Genomic DNA, 19,541 nt, shown 5'->3' with positions numbered 1-19,541 from the left:
GCACGAGATTGTTTTTAGATGTCTGAGAGCCGCCATCTTGAGACGATATCTAACTCGGAAAAAAGACCAAAAAAACGCGACAGCCGGGGTCTACAAAAAGAAAGCAACTGCCTTAATTAAAATCGGCACCCAATATTAATATAAGACAGCAAATATTACCTTTGTTCTTCTTTTGTGCCAGTTAACAGCCCTTCATGTGACCAAGTGGGTGGCCCTGAGAAGGGCCTTTTGTAAGTAAACAAGAGCTTCACAGCCGAAGACCGCAGTGAAACTTAGCCGCCGAAACCGTACAGAGTGCGTCCCTGGCGTTTGAGCGCGTAAACCACGTCCATGGCGGTGACAGTCTTGCGCTTGGCGTGCTCGGTGTAGGTGACAGCGTCGCGGATCACATTCTCCAAAAACACCTTCAGCACCCCGCGGGTCTCCTCGTAGATAAGACCAGAAATACGCTTCACACCACCACGCCGGGCGAGGCGACGAATAGCAGGCTTGGTGATGCCCTGGATGTTATCACGAAGAACCTTACGATGACGCTTGGCGCCCCCCTTCCCCAGACCCTTTCCACCCTTGCCTCGACCAGACATGACTCAGAACTACTCCAAACCTCTTACAGGACCTAACAGAGGGCTGCAGCCTCTTATATAGCAGTTCCACGGACCTATTAGGAAACTGAAACGGCGGGGGCGGGAAAGAGACCTCTGCCCCCGCCTCTTCCCTTCCTCACTGGCCGTCTGCTATTGCCTAGCAGGGAAGGGGCGGGGAAATGCGACTCAGTATCTGTTTCCGGTTTCCTGGTTGGGGTCCAGAGTCGCCGGTTTTGTGGAGTCTAGTCGTGTGCCTGTGGGTTTTCTCAATTAATATTGTACAAGTCTCCTCACCACTTTTATTATTTAACAAAAGGAGGCAGTACCGCCACATTTGTCTACAAAAGGGAGAGAAAGCAGAATAAAATTAATTTGAAAGCATGAAGATACTTAAAATAATGTAAGTATTCTTAAAAACTCTAGTAATACTTATTAAGTTTGGCTGATCCTGAACGTTTCCGTTTGGCAAAGCGTTTACATAACCATCGTTTTTCAGCATTCCTGATAAAGAGGGAGGTCTAGGAAGGGGAGCCAATGTTAATTGAATTTCCGGTCTTTTCTCCCCAATTTATAAAGCACTATTTACATTGTGAGGATGAAGAATCCCAGGATTGAAGACCTAATCCTGTTCTAATAAGTGGTATTGTTGGGGGTAGAACTGAGGCCTTCTGATTCTGTGGTCTTATGTTCTTGCCACCTACCACCGAGCTATGTCATTAAAGCATTGAAGATACATCAGGATGAATAAGTTTGCAAATTAACAGAATTTAAAAAAATAACAAAAGAGTGAAATACTGTCCAAGTAAAAAGGGTAACTGAAGTTCTACACACAGATAAGTATTGATATGTTTAATAGACAAATGCCAACATTACTCACAGTCCACAAATTCACATTGAGTACCTTCTATGTAACTACAGAGGTGATTAAAAACAAACAAACAAAAGCCTTCTCTGCTGGTGCTTACCATATAGACGGTCAGAGGATTATTAACTTCCTTGAGTCACAAACTTTTTGAGATTTAGTTCAGGTGCAGTAACCTGTGGATTTAGACATTGTGATCTCCCCTGCTCTCCTTTTTGAGAAAGGCACTAAACAAGAATCATTGATTCATTGCATTCATTCATTCAACAATTTAGGGTCTACTATACGCCAAGAATGGTGTACAAATACCAGGTTTACAAAGACAATCACACATTCTTTTAAAGAACTGAAACACTAGCTGAAGGAAGAGAAAAGGGATGAGGGGCCATATAATCAGCCCACCATCCTAGATTCATCCTGGTAGTGATGGGTGGAGCAGCCATATCCCAGCAGCATTAGCATCACCTGGGAGCTTGTTAGACATACAGAATTTCAGGACCAACCCCAAATCTACTGAACTGATATGACATTTTTAAGATCCTCAAGTGAGTGGTTTGCTCATTCAAGTTTGAGAAGAATTGTTTTAGAGCTGTGCTTTCCTATATTAGCCACTAGCCACATATGCTCATTTAAATTAAAATTAAAATTAAATAAAATTAAAAATTAATTTCTTCAGTCACTCTAACTACCTTTAAGTAAATGCTCAATAACCACAGGCAAGTGTAGTTGTTGTCTGTTCTACAGTGCAGATACGGAACATTTCCATCATTGCAATAGGTTGGATTGGGCTGTATTGTGATGGAGAACTTCTGGAGAACTTCTAGCCCAGACTGGGAAAGAGTGTGGTAGGTACCTGAGAATGAGGATCGTTGCAGGAAATGAGGATTGGAGTATTTTTGAGGTATAATAGAAATTAGTCACCTTCTGTGTGTACCAGATATTACAGATACACAGAGGGACATGGAAAAAGGAAAGTGGAAGTTTGAGAGTAGTAGTGTCCTTTTTAGGAAATAAAATGAATAATATTGATATATAGTTGTGCTTGAAGGGGAGTTTCAAGTGGTAGAGTGTCCTCAGGTGAGACCATCTGACAGGAAATTAAAATAGATGTGATTTCTCATTACCCTTCTGAACACATTACATTGTAAAACAATGCTCTGTTTGCTCTATAACCCTTATTTTTAATTTGGCCTTTTTGACATTTAGTCAACATAGTCACTCTTCTCCTTAAATGTTTGAAATTTATTGAATTTTGGAACACTTAAGTACAGCCCCTGTGGATTGCCCTGGTGAGCCCTGTCTTATTCACAGTCATTTACTATGGTGAGTGGGGGCTTGACACCAAAATTGAGAGAACATGAAGTTGTGAGACATCCATCACTTGTTTAAATTTAGTTTTTCTTATTTATTTTTTACATCTATAAAGTAAAAATAGTTCAAGTCTTAGTCTAGCAGAAAATCCATGGTTTTAGAATATATGCAGATTTAGGATTCAAAAGTAATACAGACAACTTTTTTGTGGGCTACCAAGTAATAGGTGGAACTTTTCAACTTTATAGTCCCATGGGGTGATCCAGCTTTCAAGAACCTTGTCCATGCTACAGTTAGAGACAGCGTAAATACCTGGATCTCAAGAGATAACAGTACCTACACACAGCACAGCTCCATCCTCCTATACACATCTAGGGAAGAACTTTTCAGGTGAAATCAAGTCTCAATTATTGCTCTCCAGGAAGGGCAGAGATTACCTATAAACAAGGAAGCAAATGACCCTGAGCCCCAATGTCTTTGGAACCTAAATAGCCATGGGAACCGGTAACAGTTGCACAAGAAAGAAATGGTGGCATCTGCTGTAGAAAGAACTTTTCACCTATCTTAAATTGAGTACATACAACTTAGGGAACAATTCCAACAAGTATTCAACAACTGATATCATGCCTACAATGATCACCAAAATAGTAAAGGTTTAAAAATATGAATTTTAATTTTATCTTTAGGTCTAGATAGTATTAGGCTCTGGGTTGAAAAGGAAAAGGGTGTATATAATGTTTGTTACAATTGCTATTGACAGTGATGATACTGAGGATGACAAGTAGCCCCATCCTCCAGACAGATGTAAAATGCCTTCCCTGGGAAAATTGGAATGTTCTAGATCCAATCCTATAAGCTTCCCTCTTTATACACTGTATTTGTAATTGGTATATAACATGATCTCAATTCCCAGAGACTTCGTTACAGACAGTGCCAGCCAATAATGACTATTTAAAAACAAGCCAAGTCATTTTTGTGGAATTAGTTCAGTGCAGAGAGATGACATCTTTTAAGTTGATTATCCTGTCTTGGACTTATATGGGAAAATTCTCAAGTCACTATTGAATGTAGGCCAGAATAAATAGATTTTTGGAAGTAGGGGTATTTATTAAAAAAAAACACAACACCAAAATACTTTTCTTGTTTATTTATTTTGACAAACATGAGGTTTAATTTCAGTATCTGATTATTTGGTGGATATTAATTTTGTGCTTAATATCCAATATTTATCGAATTCCATTAGCTCTCTGTCTTACAAAGAGATGGAGCATTAAATCAGTCATGTTTGCTATGAAATGTTTATTCAACTCCTTAGTGGACACATTCAGCCAATTAATTTAGGTCATGATAGCCTGGTTCATATTTTTTAGTAAAAATCCCAAGGAAACTTACGAAGATTCAGAAAGTGAGTTTAATGAGAATTTTTTTTACTTTCTAGTCCTCTGTGCCCCTATTTGCAATGTTGAAAAAAGATAAATCAAATTTGTATTTTAAGTATCATTTTGAAATATAGGAAATATGTACATAATTCTGTACTAAATATTGGAGGAAAAAATCTTATGGACAGAATATCATTAGGCAATATACAATTTTAACCCACGTGATCTTACAGAGTTCTTGAGCTCAGAGCTGGTAAAATGATGTAGAACTGCCAATCTATTGCTTCATGATTCACTTTTCTTCTTTGTAGATGGTGTGATTGATCTCTAATGCTCATTCTAGGTCAGAAAAATCTATTATACTAATTTTTAGAGAAGGTTGGTGACTCTATTTGGAGCTGTTTATCTAGAAAATAAATGGAGCAGCCTCACACCCCATCCTTCCAAAAATGTTTAAATCACCGAAACACTGGGAGCAAACCCAGTTTACACACTGGTCACTCAAATATTTTTTTAAAAAATCTATCCTTTTTAAAATAGTTATCCATCTTGTACGTAGAATTTTCTACCCCAGTGCCAATTCCCAGTGCTTAGAGCAAACAAGTTGCAGGAGAGCTGTGCTATTGCTCCCGCGAAAAAACCGATTTTCCTTGTATATTTGAGTAAAAATGAGGTTATTTATATAAGGTTGAAAAGAAAACAATGTGTATGACAATGCCCTGGAAGAAAGATTTGCAAAGGAAGCAGTGAGAACTAGTAATTTTAAGGAAAATCTGAAAGTTGTCTCAATTTGACCGAAGTTTCCAAGAGAGTTGGGGGAATCAGGAAAGTTTCAGGGGGCCGGCTTTTAAACTAGGTATAGCAAATAAGGCAGGAATGAAGCCTGAAGAGTCTCGGATCAGTTTCCCCCAAATCCCTAATTATTTCGTGCCCAGACTTCTTATATTTTTCTTCTTTTTTAAGGGGCAAAAAACACAGCCATTCGGCAGAGCCGAGGAGCCCTTCGTAGCAGCGCGGCGCACGGAACAGGCAACCAATCATCACGCAGCGACTCTCTATATAAACCCCCAGCCGGCGGCTCCCGGGACACGCCGTTCTGACAGTTTAAGCTCACTTTTTGTCTTTCCTGGCTAGACAGAAAGATGTCGGAGACTGCTCCAGTTGTCCCTGCTGTTCCCGCACCTACAGAGAAAACACCTGTTAAGAAGAAGACGAAGAAAACGGGCGCAGCTGCTGGAAAACGCAAAGCGTCCGGGCCCCCGGTGTCCGAGCTCATCACCAAGGCTGTCGCCGCCTCCAAGGAGCGCAGCGGCGTGTCCTTGGCCGCGCTGAAGAAAGCGTTGGCGGTCGCTGGTTATGACGTGGAGAAGAACAACAGCCGCATCAAGCTGGGCCTTAAGAACTTGGTGAGCAAGGGCACTCTGGTGCAGACAAAGGGCACTGGCGCCTCAGGTTCTTTCAAGTTCAACAAAAAGGCGGCCACCGGGGAAACCAAGCCCAAGGCTAAGAAGGCGGGCGCGGCCAAGCCCAAGAAGGCTGCTGGGGCAGCTAAGAAGCCCAAGAAGGCCACGGGCGCGGCCACCCCCAAGAAGGCCGCTAAGAAGACCCCCAAGAAAGCCAAGAAACCGGGGGTGGCTGCTGGGGCTAAGAAAGTGGCCAAGAGCCCGAAAAAGGCGAAGGCAGCGAAGCCGAAGAAGGCGGCTAAGAGTCCGGCCAAGGCCAAAGCCCCCAAAGCCAAGGCAGCCAAGCCTAAAGCTGCCAAGCCCAAAGCTACAAAGGCTAAGAAGGCGGCCTCCAAGAAGAAGTAAATCGGTAACGGGACGTCCTACTTTGAAAATCTCAAAGGCTCTTTTCAGAGCCACCCACTACTTTCAGATAAAAGAGCTTAGCCGGATATGTTTCTGGAGGTAACCAACAAGTGTCTTGTAAAGGTAATTCTTTTTAAACTTAAGCAGTTTTTTTAAACTTGCCGCCCTAACGTGATTGGCTATGCGTCAGGGTGCGCGCGCACCACCACGTTCAGAACTCTCCGAATGCTGTGATCACAGTCCTCTAATGAGAGTTTAGTGGCTCTCAAAAGAGCCTTTGCGGCAGATTCACTTGCCCCTTTGCCCTGTGGTGGCTCTCGGTCTTCTTAGGCAGCAGCACGGCCTGGATGTTGGGCAGGACGCCGCCCTGAGCGATGGTGACTTCGCCCAGCAGCTTGTTGAGCTCCTCGTCGTAGCGGATGGCCAGCTGCCGGTGACGCGGGATGATGCGCGTCTTCTTGTCGCGAGCCCCGTTGCCCGCCAGATCCAGGATCTCGGCCGTCAGGTGCTCCAGCACCGCCGCCAGGTACACCGGCGCGCCGTCCCCGACCCGCTCGGCATAGTTACCCTTGCGAAGCAGGCCGTGGACTCGGCCCACGGGGAACTGGAGCCCGCCCCGCGAAGAGCGGGTCTTGGGCTTTGCTCGCGCTTTGCCGCCCTCTTTTCCTCGTCCAGACATGTTAGGAAAGAAATAGTGCAGCTTCAGGAAGGGGTTATTATAGTCTCTGGATGTTTCTAAAATTTCCATTCCCATTGGTTTGCAGAGGCTATTGAGAGAGTTAGCCAATCAGAACGCACTTCTGGAGTTACTTGCATGGGCTCCAGGAGAAAATACTGCACCAATTAGAGGCTGTGATATTAAGACTTGTATAGATACATACTTTGAAGCAGTTGAAAAGCTTGGATTTTTCCGCTTGATGAATGTAATCCTATTTGGGGGGAGTATTCATGCTATTGTTATTCTGCCTAAATCTGCATAATTGTTGCTACCACCCTGACACCAAGGGATAGAAAAAAGTAAGCTACCCCTGGCGGTGTATAATTTACCCTTTTCTTTGCCAGATTTTTTCCCCCCTTATATGTTGACGAGACCCAGGGAGCTGGGTTGGTGGTCTAATATATTTTGGTGAATAGGCAACAAACAGGGAGGCAGAAACAAATAAAAACCGTTGATAAAGGGAACGAGATTGCTTAGAGAGCTCCTGGAGCTGGAGTAACCAGGGCAAAATAAATGGCTCTAGGAAGATGGGTTAACCTAATATTACATCATTTCCCCTTCATCCCTGTTTTTGTTGTTGTTGTTGTTATTTTAATTTCTGGGGAAGGCCACTCGATTTTACTGGCAAATCTTGACCAAAATCTGAGTTCTGAAGACCATTAGGGGGTTGTAAACATGGATGAGGAAAAATTACATCTTTATTTTACCAAACTCTAAATGCAGCTAAGCATTTCCTTCAAGTATATCTGTAGGCAGCTAATCACAATGGATTTTGCAGTGCCTCTGACTTTTTCAACAGTGGCCATCACAGATGTTTTTGGATCACTTTGAAGATATTGCAGATATCTTGAAATAAAATTTACATCATTCTGATTCCTTGAAACTGACATTTGTTATTCCACCTTTTGCTCCTTGTTATTTGATGTAACTAATGAAACACATTTTACGTAAAAGAAATACATTTTGACAGCTGTATTTTAATGTGGCTAATTTTCTTATCCTGTATGCTTTAAGTATTTTAAAACATTATATTGAGAAGATATTTGTTTACAGGTTTCTCCAGACTATCCATAGAGTCCACTATACAAAACAAGTCATGAGTCCCTGAGCAGATCTTCAGTGGCAAATACCTCATGGTTAAAAGACTTCATCTTATTTCTTTGTTTACAGCATACCCAGCGGCCCCCGCCCCCCGCCCCCAGCTACACATACACACACACACACACAACTTACTGGTTAATAGTTTATTAAATTTTACTATTTAAACTTTCTTTAAAAAAAAAGGAGGTAGCCTGTGATTACCCTTCTAGCTTTTCTAAGCAGGAGTTCATCTTTTCCCCATCACAACTGTATTCCATACTTTCTTCTTTCTAGAAAGGGCCAAAAAACCCCTCCTCTTAGAAGACTGGTTTGGTTGAGAAGGCGATTTGGATAAATGGGAAGATGTGAAATGGTTACGCAGAAGAATCTCTTTGAAAATAAGAGATTGCATCGGGGGGAAAGTTAAGGAAGGGAAAAGAGACCTGTGAGGTCTTTAATACCCAGAATGAGAGAGTTTGGCTTTCGATTATGAGTGATGAGGAATAAGTATTATGTGGGAATATGACATTCAACAAGAGTGGTTACTATATAGTATCTCTGTAGTTCGTTACATTTTACAAACCACTTCTATGCCTGCCTCACTATAAAGCATTTGCAGTAGGTATAGCTAAGCTGCTTGATTATTATTAGACTGCACCGCGTGGCTTGCGGGATCTTAGTTCCCCCACCAGGGATTGAACCCAGTCCGTGGCAGTGAAAGTCCTAACCACTGGACTGCCAGGGAATTCCCTAAGCTACATGTTTTAAAGTTAAGAAATTGTGGCTTAGAAAGATGAAATGGCCAGAGTCACCTTGTCAATAAATGATGGACCTGGGTCTCAAACACAAGTTTCTTTATTCCTAGTGTCATTTTCTGAGCACTGCTCCCCATCTATTAGGTCAACTGGAAAAGGAGTACAGTTCTCTATTTCCTTTTTACGCTCATCCAGGAAAAAATAACATTCATGTATTTCTATTTTAGGCCTTTTATGAGCTATCCAATTCACAATCCCTTTGGAATGCACCAGAAGGGATTAAACACGATTCAATCAATGCTCTTCTAGTTTTACACTGGTTTATGTAAATTAATATTCATATTCCTTTCCTTGGGACAGTTTCTAATTTACAAGGAAATCAGAACTTGTTTAACTCTTACTCCATCTCCCAAAATTTTTGTTGCAGTTAAAGCAGGTTAAAATGAACATCTTGGGATGGTCTTGATATTCTGCAGCAGGATGATGAGGGATCAGGAAGCTCATTCCTAGTCCCTGTATTTCATCAGTAAACCACATACCTAGGAGGGTCTCCTGAAACACTCATCCTTGGATTTCTGACATTCTTTTGCTGAACAAAGATGGTCTGTCAATCACAGTGGCAAAAACCCAGGTTTAGAAAAAACAGATCTACACTTAAAGATGGCAAATATCAAGCAGGAGCCTGTGTGAGTAGCTGTGTGAGTAGCTGTGAGTAGCTGTCTGTGTGAGTAGCTGTGTGAGTAGCTGTCTCCAAAATATACCAAAAAAAAAAAAAAAAAAAGAAAGAAAAAGAAAGAAAGGAAAAAGGACGTCTTAGCGTGGAAGCTGTGAAGGGCATGTTCATATTTTCTTAGCTGCAGGAGGGAACTTATGCATATGGCATAGGTCTAAGCCAAAAGTAATTTTGGGGGCCAGGCTGAAGTCACTACTTTCTCCCTTCTACTTAGTAATTTCCTGACTCCTTTTTTTTTTTTTTTTGCGGTACGCGGCCGTCTCACCGCTGTGGCCTCTCCCGTTGCGGAGCACAGGCTCAGCCAGGCTCCGGACGCACAGGCTCAGTGGCCATGGCTCACGGGCGGCATGTGGAATCTTCCCAGACTGGGACAGGAACCCGCGTCCCCTGCATCGGCAGGCGGACTCCCAACCACTGTGCCACCAGGGAAGCCCTCTGACTCCTTTTAACTGGAGGAGGCAGATGGAATTCATGGCACTGTGTGGAGGCCTTGATTACTCATGTCGGTCACTAAATCAGGTAGATGTTTAAATAAGTTTCAGTAACGGACAGTTTCTCCCCTCTCACATTCTCTCCTTATCCTCTCATACCTGGATGATTCCATTGTTTCTTAACCAATATCCTAACCAGTTTCTTCCTACCTGGTTCTTCCTAACCAGTTTCTCCAGCCACTAATTCTTAAATTCTGGTCATTCTGTCTTATAAAAATTGTCACTCTTACTTTAGGTTCAAGTGAGAACTTTATAGCCTTTTTTCATAATGATACTTTCTGCTCACACTAACCAGCACTAATAACTCAAATTTACCTTTCTATTCCTTTTTGTTGTTGTTTGTTTTTTGGACAACTTTACTCATCTGCAATTCCTTCTCTCCTTCTAGCTGGGAGAATCTTTCCAATTTCATCTCAAGTTCCAACTCCATGAATAAATTCCCCTAATTAGAAAAATCTAGTTTCTCTGATAATGTGCTTTGATGACATTAATAATTGGGTACCATTATTATCAATGGAAAATTTATAATGCATCTATTCTTTTCTGTCATTAAACTAAACCCTAGGTTATTAGTCTTCTTTATCTTGTTTTCCCACTACTCTAGGTGTGTTTTAATTGACTGAGCTTTAAAATCCTGTCAAATGGGTAGGATTACACCCATAATAATCAGATTCAGTGATTTTCTGTTTTTCTGTGGAAAGCTAAGGGTAATAAATCTCTCTGCCCCTTCTATGACCCTCCTCATGGCTTGATTTAGGCAGTAGCTCCCTTACTTTCTGAGGTATGCCATCCAAAGTGTTGGGGCTACTGGAAAAAAAAAAAACAAAAACCTTTGCAGTATAAAAGTCTTCAGATGTAAAATATCAATATTTACCTGTGTACATATAGGTAGGCAGGATGTGGAAAAAGAATGAAATGGCATTTCTGAATTATCTTGATTTTTAGCTACCACTTCTATAAAATAAAGCTACTGGTCATTCAGAGATTATATACTTGTTTGTTTTTAAATTACATGTACTTATAGGCAACCAGGTAAGCCTGAAATGGTTATACAACTTAATTTTCCAACAGGTACAAATAAAATGTGACATGATTTAGATTTGTGATATTTCCCCAAGAAAATCAAAATTCATTAAAAAAATCTCATGTTAAGCACTACCATTTCAATGTATGCCTTTAAAATTAAAAAAAAAAAGTGTGTGTGTGTGTGTGTGTGTGCATGTGTCTTAACAATCAAGGTCATTGTCTGGATGATGGACAGAAAGGCTAAAAATTGTCCAAGTTAATGTTATAGTTTTATTGCTGTGCATCAATTATATTTCTGTGCAATTGGCTGTAATAACTATAGTATAATAGAACACAGTTTTATATGATCCTGTACATTTTCAAAATCCACCCATTTCCTTTAACATATTATGAAAATATTAAGATAAACATATCAGTCTTCCTATGACAGCTCTTCCAAGGAATAAAGCCTCAGGGGTAACTTTTGAGGATCATACTGATGCTATTGTTTAATATAGCAATGCCAAAGGGGAAAAGTTTTGGCTCTATCCTTTTTAACTGAAGCTTTCTTAGTTTCAGTTTCCTCATCTGTAAAGAACTAAGAGAATAATAATTACGTATATTAGTATAGAACTATTGAATTTACCTTATATTTTGGAGACTTCATAGAATAATACATGACTTCTGGCCGACTCAGTAATGCAACCACTCAATTAATGTTGATTATTTCTATGTGGTAAAACTATATAGTATTAAGGTTACATGAACTCTATCAATATTTTACTTCTGTAATCAGGAATAAACTGAATGGTAATTCCTGTTTGTTCAATAATTTTTATTTTAAATTCGAATTTGACTAATTTCCTGAGGGTTTGTTTTAGGCAAAGGACTGTTCTAGATGTTCTGATGGATTTAATTATACAACTAGGTGTTTTCTGCGCCCCCTTGGTCCTCATATCTTGACATCCACCATCTGGTGAGACAGAAACAGACATTAAAAACTTACTGTGCTAGAATCTCAAAGAAAGTACAGGATATGGGAAAGTACATTCTAATATGGAATGCCTTTTTGTAGCGTTACAAATATCTAACACTCCATTATTGGAATTATGAATAGCTAAACTTTTTTCCTTATATGAGTCCAGGCTCCCCAGTTCTCAGTACCCGAGTCTCAATGCCTGACAGACTTCCAAGAACAAAGACTTCTTTTATAAAACCTCCAGGACTTACAATGGCTAACTTGGCCTGTGTATTTATTTACAGCTTTGTTTCTGTTAAATTTACGACCTGACCTCTTTCCTTAGTGATCCTCAAGGGGAAACAGCCCATTAAAAAACAATAAAATAGAAGCCTCTCAATTTTGTAGTTAAGGATACCTCACCCATCTTGAACCTGAAATTTGCTGAAGTGTTTGAATAGACATAAAATCCTTCCAAACGGTCTACAGTAACCCAATTAGTAACAACCTTTCTACATTTCCAAATAACAGACTGTATAGTTTCAGAACAAAATTCCTTACTTTTTTCCCTTCAGCTACCAGTTTAGAAATAGTGAAGAATTTGTTACTTCCACAAGAAAGGAATATCGTTTCAATACAGAATACTATAACACTGCTGTTTTGTAGGGATGAGAAGAAAGCGAAGACAATATTTTCTGCAATAGAGAACTCTCAAGCTTACAGCTGATTTTCATGTTTTACTGACAAATATGAGGTACTTTCATAAGATTTGATTTAGAGATTAAGATAGGGAATTTAGGAAAACAGAAAAAGACCCCTTTAATGGCGTCTGCTGAAAGGCTCATGATTCCTGCATTCGAGTCCTTCAATTTTTTTCCTACTCAGAGACCCACCCAGCTGCCCCTGTTGGTTGCTTTGGCCCTTTGTAGAGAAGACCTGGTGGGTAAAGACCGCCACCAAGTTCTCAGGAGCTGTCAAGGTCTTCCCTTTGGTGATAAAGCTAATAACCTAAGCTCCGTTTTAGGGGTGGTCGTGGTATATCCGTGACCATTCTCAACAGGGTCCTTGTGGTTGCTAGCGAGCTGGGCCTCACAATTCTGGTGAGCAAGGGCACCCTGGTGTAGACCAAGCGTTTAGCCGTGCCTAAATGTACCAAACCTACACAAAATACGCCAAACGAAGGTGTGCAAGTAAAGCGTGGAGGCAGTTCCTACACTGAAGACTTAAAAATAACATAGGCTTTTTAGGACTTCCCTGGTGGTGCAGTGGTTAAGACCGCCTGTCAATACAGGGGACATGGGCTTGAGCCCTGGTCCAGGAAGTTCCCACATGCCACGGAGCAACTAGGCCTGTGCACAAGAACTGCTGAGCCCACGCACCGCAACTACTGGGTCCAGTGCTGCAACTACTGAAGCCCTCGCGCCTAGAGCCCGTGCTCTGCAAGAGAAGCCACTGTAATGAGAAGCCCGCGCTCCATAACGAAGAGTAGCCCCCGCTCGCCGCAACTAGAGAAAGCCTATATGCAGCGCTGAAAACCCAACGCAACCCCCCCAAAAAACGAAGAAACACCATAGGCTTTTTAAAGAGCTTAATTCCGCGACTCTCTCCACAAAGGTCTCTCGGGACTGAGCGAAATTTGTGCTCTTAATGACCAAGCACTACGGCACCTTTTATATGATCAAGTGATTGGCTCTGAAAAGAGCCTTTGGGTTTTAGTTATCACTCGATTAAAAAGGCCAGTTTATGCCCTCTCCCCGCGGATGCGGCGAGCGAGCTGGATGTCCTTGGGCATGATGGTGACGCGCTTGGCGTGGATGGCACACAGGTTGGTGTCCTCGAAGAGCCCCACCAGGTAGGCCTCGCACGCCTCCTGCAGCGCCATCACGGCCGAGCTCTGGAAACGCAGGTCGGTCTTGAAGTCCTGCGCGATCTCGCGCACCAGGCGCTGGAACGGCAGCTTGCGGATCAGCAGCTCCGTGGACTTCTGGTAGCGGCGGATCTCGCGCAGGGCCACCGTGCCGGGCCGGTAGCGGTGCGGCTTCTTCACGCCGCCCGTGGCTGGCGCGCTCTTGCGGGCCGCCTTGGTGGCCAGCTGCTTGCGTGGCGCCTTGCCGCCGGTGGACTTGCGAGCGGTCTGCTTAGTACGAGCCATGATGAGAGATTGCAAACACTGCTACAACTACAAGCCGTGCTGTTCTTGCTCTTATTTATAAAGGCGAAGTCCTCCTGATTGGTCCGAATCTTCAAATTCCGCGCCGTGAATTAAGTAACTGGATAGGCCTTGTGATTGGATACCAGGTCTCACTTTAGAAAATCTAGATCTATTGCAGTATGCTCTATATTTTCTCGCTTAAAGTCCTCCGCCATTTATTCACCCTGTATGTTACATGTTTTATATGTACCTTAATTGGTTTTGTTTTAATCCCCTTGTTCGGGATTAAGTTTGGGAAGAGACGGAAATGAACGTTCCAGAGTTCTGAGCCCTTTCAAAAACTCCGGTTTTGAATGTAATTGATCGAGTCCAGTTTCGTCACTTATCAAAGGTTCTGATTTTGAATAAACGTTTTATTTTAGCAATGCAAGCACCATATTACATAATTCCCAGCCCTCCAACAAACGCTGGCATCACTTCCAGACACTGTTCCTAGGAAACATGAAAATACTACCGCCGTTGAAATGTGACGATCGTTAATTCTTCGTAAAGCTTAAGTGTTGCCGACTTTGATCAAGCCGAATTGTGAATGCCAATGGCATAATTTTGAAAATATTTATATATTTAGCTAATTTCTATGTTCTCTTTTCTAGAATTACTAACCCGGTAACTGAATTTTGGCAAAAAACTAGTCATAAATTTGTATCGGGCGTTTGTCTCTTTAGGTCCGGATCTAGAGAGAAACAAGTCTCACAAGTAGATACTTACGGACAAGACATTAATTTTTTGCACTATTTTGAAAACGAAAGTTATTTTTTCTGATGGTGGGGTGATATCTAGTGTTAGTTCCACTGAAACAGCCAATCAAAAAGCAGATTTGAAATCACCTTATTTGCATAAAAGGTTTCTACTGGCTGATTTGACCCAATCAGGAATTGGGATAGATTAAGCACCTATTTGCATAGAAGCCCTACAAAAATAGGCCAACATTGTAACAGGTGTTGTCAGTTTTCGTCTGATTGATAACTTTACACCATGCCTGAGCTGGCTAAATCTGCTCCTGCTTCCAAGAAGGGATCTAAGAAGGCGGTGACCAAGGCGCAGAAGAAGGATGGCAAGAAGCGCAAGCGCAGCCGCAAGGAGAGCTACTCTGTATATGTGTACAAGGTGCTGAAGCAGGTCCACCCGGACACCGGCATCTCGTCCAAGGCCATGGGCATCATGAACTCGTTCGTCAATGACATCTTTGAGCGCATCGCGGGCGAGGCGTCGCGCCTGGCGCATTACAACAAACGCTCGACCATCACCTCCAGGGAGATCCAGACGGCCGTACGTCTGCTGCTGCCTGGGGAGCTGGCCAAGCACGCCGTGTCCGAGGGAACCAAGGCTGTCACCAAGTACACCAGCTCCAAGTAAATATTTCCATGCGCTATTAAACCCAAAGGCTCTTTTCAGAGCCACTCACACTTTCAAAGGGGGCTCTAATGCTGCATACTATTCATTTCTAGAAAGAAGTAAGGTCAGGTTTGAAAATTGACTAATTAGGCATTTTTACGATTCTAATTTCTTCAGAAATAGGGTTCTTTCTACTGAACAGAAATAATTTTTGCAAGCACAGAGCAGAGAAACTGTTTTATATTAAGAACTGAGAAGGCAGTTTTAGTTGCTGAGCTATTAAGAATTTTAGTCGGACCATCAAATGATTGTGAAACCTTTATTCACGTAATAAAGAAAAGGAAAGGGTAAGAAACCTCAAGTAGCATAAGACCTTGATTTTTGGATACAGTCCTTGGCTGGCAGCCCAGTGAGTCGGTTAGTCAGTCTTCCCTTAAGGCTGGTTGGAATTAACAACAATACAATTTCAGCTACAGATTTTCAAAATAGCATGAGACTAAGGATCATACACGACAGGCTACCTGCACTGTCGATCAGAGCTCTTTAGTTGCTGTCCTCACTTTTGATAAGTCCACTCTCATGGCCATTTCTCTGCTGGATTGGGGAGGGTGGGGGGGAGTTGCAGAGTATTGTGAGATCATAGATCTGAGTGTGCCCAAGATTCTTCTCTAAATGAACACTTGAGTGGAAAAACTAGGACTCTGAGTTTATTCATTCATTCATTGAGAGCCTATTAAGTTTCAAAAGTGACAGATACTAGGGACAGAGCAATGAGCAGGATAGAAACAATCTCTCTCCTCACAGGGCTCATAGTCTAAAATGAATATTTAGACAGTACCCAAACGAACAGAAGGAAAGTATCAGTCTAAATGTCACTTTAGCATTGCCAAAAGCTGAATTGACTTAACCTTAAATTTTTAATTTCCCTGGAGGCAATTCTGGAAGGGAGGTGGAGTAAGAGAGATGGCAAGGGAAGAGGAGACAGTAAAAGAGAGAAAGGAATCACAAAAATGTGCAGAGTTCAAGTTTGTATTTATGGAGTATGGTTAACAACAGATGTTATACATTTACATTTTCAGGTTACCATGTTTTATCATTGGTCCACAAGAATTTTGTATTGGTCCTAGTGCTGTGACTTACTGAAATGTTGGATCTTACTGAAATGTAGAAAGGAATACTATACTAACAAATCTTGTCCATTATTCCTCTTAAAGATTCTCCTTAATAAGATTTCTACTTTTTTTTTTTTTAATAATGCTCCAATTAGAAGACATAATTTTTTAGAGAAGAAGCTGGGTTTTTTTTTTTTTTTTTTAACCCCACATTTGTTTATTTATTTATTTTTGGCTGTGGTGGGTCTTTGATTTCTGTGCGAGGGCTTTCTCTAGTTGTGGCAAGCGGGGGCCACTCTTCATCGCGGTGCGCGGGCCTCTCACTATCGCGGCCTCTCTTGTTGCGGAGCACAGGCTCCAGACGCACAGGCTCAGTAGTTGTGTCTCACGGGCCTATTGCTTCGCGGCATGTGGGATCTTCCCAGACCAGGGCTCGAACCCATGTCCCCTGCATTAGCAGGCAGATTCTCAACCACTGCGCCACCAGGGAAGCCCGATTTCTACTTTTTTTAATGTGCACCTGTATGACTTAGTATTAGATACCCCTAGAAGTGACAGACAGCCTAAAATAGTCAGTGGTTAAGCAAAATTAAAGTCTTTTTCTCTCTATGTAGCTCAGGCCTGGAATGGGCACTCCACTCTCCTTAGGGAACTCATCCCTTTCTATGTATAAGGTATGTTCGCTCTATTATTTGAGAATATTCTCAAATATATTCTACTATTCAGTTCTACTATGGAGAGCCTACCAAGAACAAACTGGATGGATGAAATTCATACATATTAAGTAGGTAATTCGTAAGTAGGAAACATATAAGAAATGTTTGGATATGTAAGCAAGGCATTTATGAGATACAAAATTCAGAAGCTGTATTTACTGTAAATCATTAAGTTAGTACCTCGTGAGATGTTAGACATAGAAAAAGAGCTTGTGTGTGCTACATGGAGATAAAAAGTGATGAAAGAACAAAGAAGTACCAAATATTTGTAAGACACTAAGTATTTATGAGGTACCCAATATTTATGAGTTCTTAAACTGACCACCCATTGGTGACTCCCATTTTGGTACCATTTGCCCTCTACAGACAACATGCACATAAAAGACATGTTTGCTTGGTATGTCACTGGTGACCTCCCTAGATGGGAGGCTGTATACTCAGCCCTGCATCTCTCCAACAGAGCAAGCATGTGTTGGCTCCAAATCACTTCCATCTGCTGGACCCCTTTGCTCAAAGTCCAACCTAGTTCTCAGCAGGAAAGAAATTCAAAGGAAGGCAGGGAATGAGAGGAGAGAGAGGGAGAGGGGAGTGTCAGAGAGAGATAGGAGAGAGGGAGGGGGAGGAGAAGGGGGAGAAGAGGAGGAAAGGGAGGTTTCACATGAAAAGTGAAACCAAGGATTCAACTGATCTTTTGCAACCTATCTGAAATGTGTTCATTTGTCCAGTATCTTTCCCCTTGTTTCTTGCTATATATTTAAAATTGATTCAATAAAATTAATCAGGGAACTTAAATTGGTCTGTGAGACTTTATGTTCTATATGACCTTGGAAATGGCCTGCCTGGTAGTGTATTTGGAGGCTACCGCTGCATTAAGGTAATTTCTCACATGTCATTCTAGTTGTCATTCTTAATAAGATATGGTCCCTGTTACCTAGGACATATAACATTGTCCTATAGAGCAAATAATAATGTATACAAATATAGAACAGTAATGAAATATGCTTAAAAGTGAAGGTCTTTGAAGTTCACTACCTGGGCTGAAATTTGTTGTCACCATTTACTAGCCAGGTGACCTTGGGCATTATGCAGAATCATTCAGCATGCTTCCCCATCTGTAGAGATAACACAGTAACTCTTATAGGTGACTTGCTCAAGCATATTTAGTGTTAGGACTACCCCAGAACTCTGTTGTTTCAATGCTCTGTCTACCACAACCAGGAAAGAACAGAGGACTTGTGCATAGTGATTTTAGAAGATACACAGGTTTTCTGGAAAGAGGATTAGAGCAAGTGTGGATATCTGAGGTGACAGGTACATGATACTAACTTCAAGGCCCCAGTTCTGCACAGATAAACTTTATAAACCTTCAGAGGTAGAGGCACACTGGCTGTTAACCTCTTCCTGAGCCCTCATAGACCTGAGCCCTCAGAGCCCTCAGAGACCTTGTTTCCCAGCTTCCCTTGTAGTTGGGTGTGGCCTTCTTAGCCCACATAGCTGAGTTCCTAACAATGGAATGTAAATAAAAGTAAAGTTTGACATTTTCAGGTCTGGGGCATAATAACCTCCCACGAAGATTTTCCAAGCTCTTTCTCCTCCCAAGACAAAAGTGTTTTAGAAACAAAAGAGGCCCAAAATAGAGTTATGTCATCGGACCAAGACTTAATTACAGTTTTGGCTTCCCCAGAAATGAAATCTTAAACTAGTCAAACAGGAATTGCCTGATCAGCACCAGTTAGGTAATCAGCCAGACAGACCCCTGCCAACCCCTAAAGGAAAGCAACCTTGCAATAAGCTACCCACTTTTTTTTCCTAGTGTAACTTCCCTGTTCCTGATCCCTTCTGCCTAGAAAAATCTTTTATTTTGTACAGCTCCTCACAGCTCTCTTCTGTCTGCTAGACTGGATGCTGCCTGATCTATGAATCACTGAATAAAGCCAATAAGATCTTTAAAATTTACTCCATTGAATTTTATTTTTTAACATGTGAAAGCAATGTGTTTAAGATGATTGAGGCACAAAGATAAAAGGGCACCTGGGCTCCAGAACCACTGCTTGGAAGAAAGAGCTACCTGCTGATCTAGAACACCCTTTTTGGACCTCATAAAAGCAGAGAATAAACTTGCAATAAGCCGTAAGGTTGTCAGTTGAAAAAAATAATAATAATAACCTAAAAGTTGAGAATTATGTTATATTCAGCAGGTATATGGAGGACTTAAGCCCAGGAGACAGCCTCTCAGATAGCTCCGAGGGACTGGTCCTGAAGAGGTAAAGGAAGATCCAGGATATATAGGAGTTTTTGAAAAACAAAACAAAACAAAACAAAAAAAAAACAACACAAAAAAACAGGTAGCTGGAACATCAGAAGATTACTGTTAAAGAAAACAGCCGTCTCAAGTTAATGAAGTTAGCCCTTTTCTATATCTGGGAAGATGCAAGAGTCTGGGCTCATTGAAATCATTCCTTTGATATATATGTTGCTTAAC

The 19,541-nt window shown here is 41.6% G+C and overlaps 5 protein-coding genes across 5 annotated transcripts; 2 read left to right on the top strand and 3 right to left on the bottom strand.

Moving 5' to 3' along the window:
• Nucleotides 1–272: 272 nt before the first annotated feature.
• LOC307058864 (histone H4) lies at nt 273–584 on the bottom strand (the record flags this gene model as incomplete). The annotated part of the gene is made up of 1 exon (XM_079712573.1): nt 273–584. The coding sequence occupies one exon, from the start codon at nt 582–584 to the stop codon at nt 273–275; it is 312 nt and encodes a 103-aa protein (XP_079568699.1).
• Nucleotides 585–5,278: 4,694 nt separating this feature from the next.
• LOC307058662 (histone H1.3-like) lies at nt 5,279–5,944 on the top strand (the record flags this gene model as incomplete). The annotated part of the gene is made up of 1 exon (XM_079712245.1): nt 5,279–5,944. The coding sequence occupies one exon, from the start codon at nt 5,279–5,281 to the stop codon at nt 5,942–5,944; it is 666 nt and encodes a 221-aa protein (XP_079568371.1).
• Nucleotides 5,945–6,209: 265 nt separating this feature from the next.
• Nucleotides 6,210–6,698, bottom strand: LOC307058994 (histone H2A type 1-H-like; the record flags this gene model as incomplete). Its single annotated transcript, XM_079712681.1, has 1 exon — nt 6,210–6,698. One exon carries the CDS (start codon nt 6,696–6,698, stop codon nt 6,210–6,212), a length of 489 nt encoding a protein of 162 aa, XP_079568807.1.
• Nucleotides 6,699–13,425: 6,727 nt separating this feature from the next.
• Nucleotides 13,426–13,836, bottom strand: LOC307059490 (histone H3.1; the record flags this gene model as incomplete). Its single annotated transcript, XM_079713512.1, has 1 exon — nt 13,426–13,836. The coding sequence occupies one exon, from the start codon at nt 13,834–13,836 to the stop codon at nt 13,426–13,428; it is 411 nt and encodes a 136-aa protein (XP_079569638.1).
• A 1,035-nt stretch (nt 13,837–14,871) lies between these two features.
• LOC307059413 (histone H2B type 1-L-like) lies at nt 14,872–15,252 on the top strand (the record flags this gene model as incomplete). The annotated part of the gene is made up of 1 exon (XM_079713362.1): nt 14,872–15,252. The coding sequence occupies one exon, from the start codon at nt 14,872–14,874 to the stop codon at nt 15,250–15,252; it is 381 nt and encodes a 126-aa protein (XP_079569488.1).
• Nucleotides 15,253–19,541: the final 4,289 nt, after the last annotated feature.

This window comes from Hyperoodon ampullatus (genome assembly GCF_949752795.1).
Source record: "Hyperoodon ampullatus genome assembly, chromosome: 10".
NCBI lineage: Eukaryota > Metazoa > Chordata > Mammalia > Artiodactyla > Ziphiidae > Hyperoodon > Hyperoodon ampullatus.
Note: the sequence above shows the minus strand (reverse complement) of the source record. Positions and strands in the feature narration are given on the sequence as shown.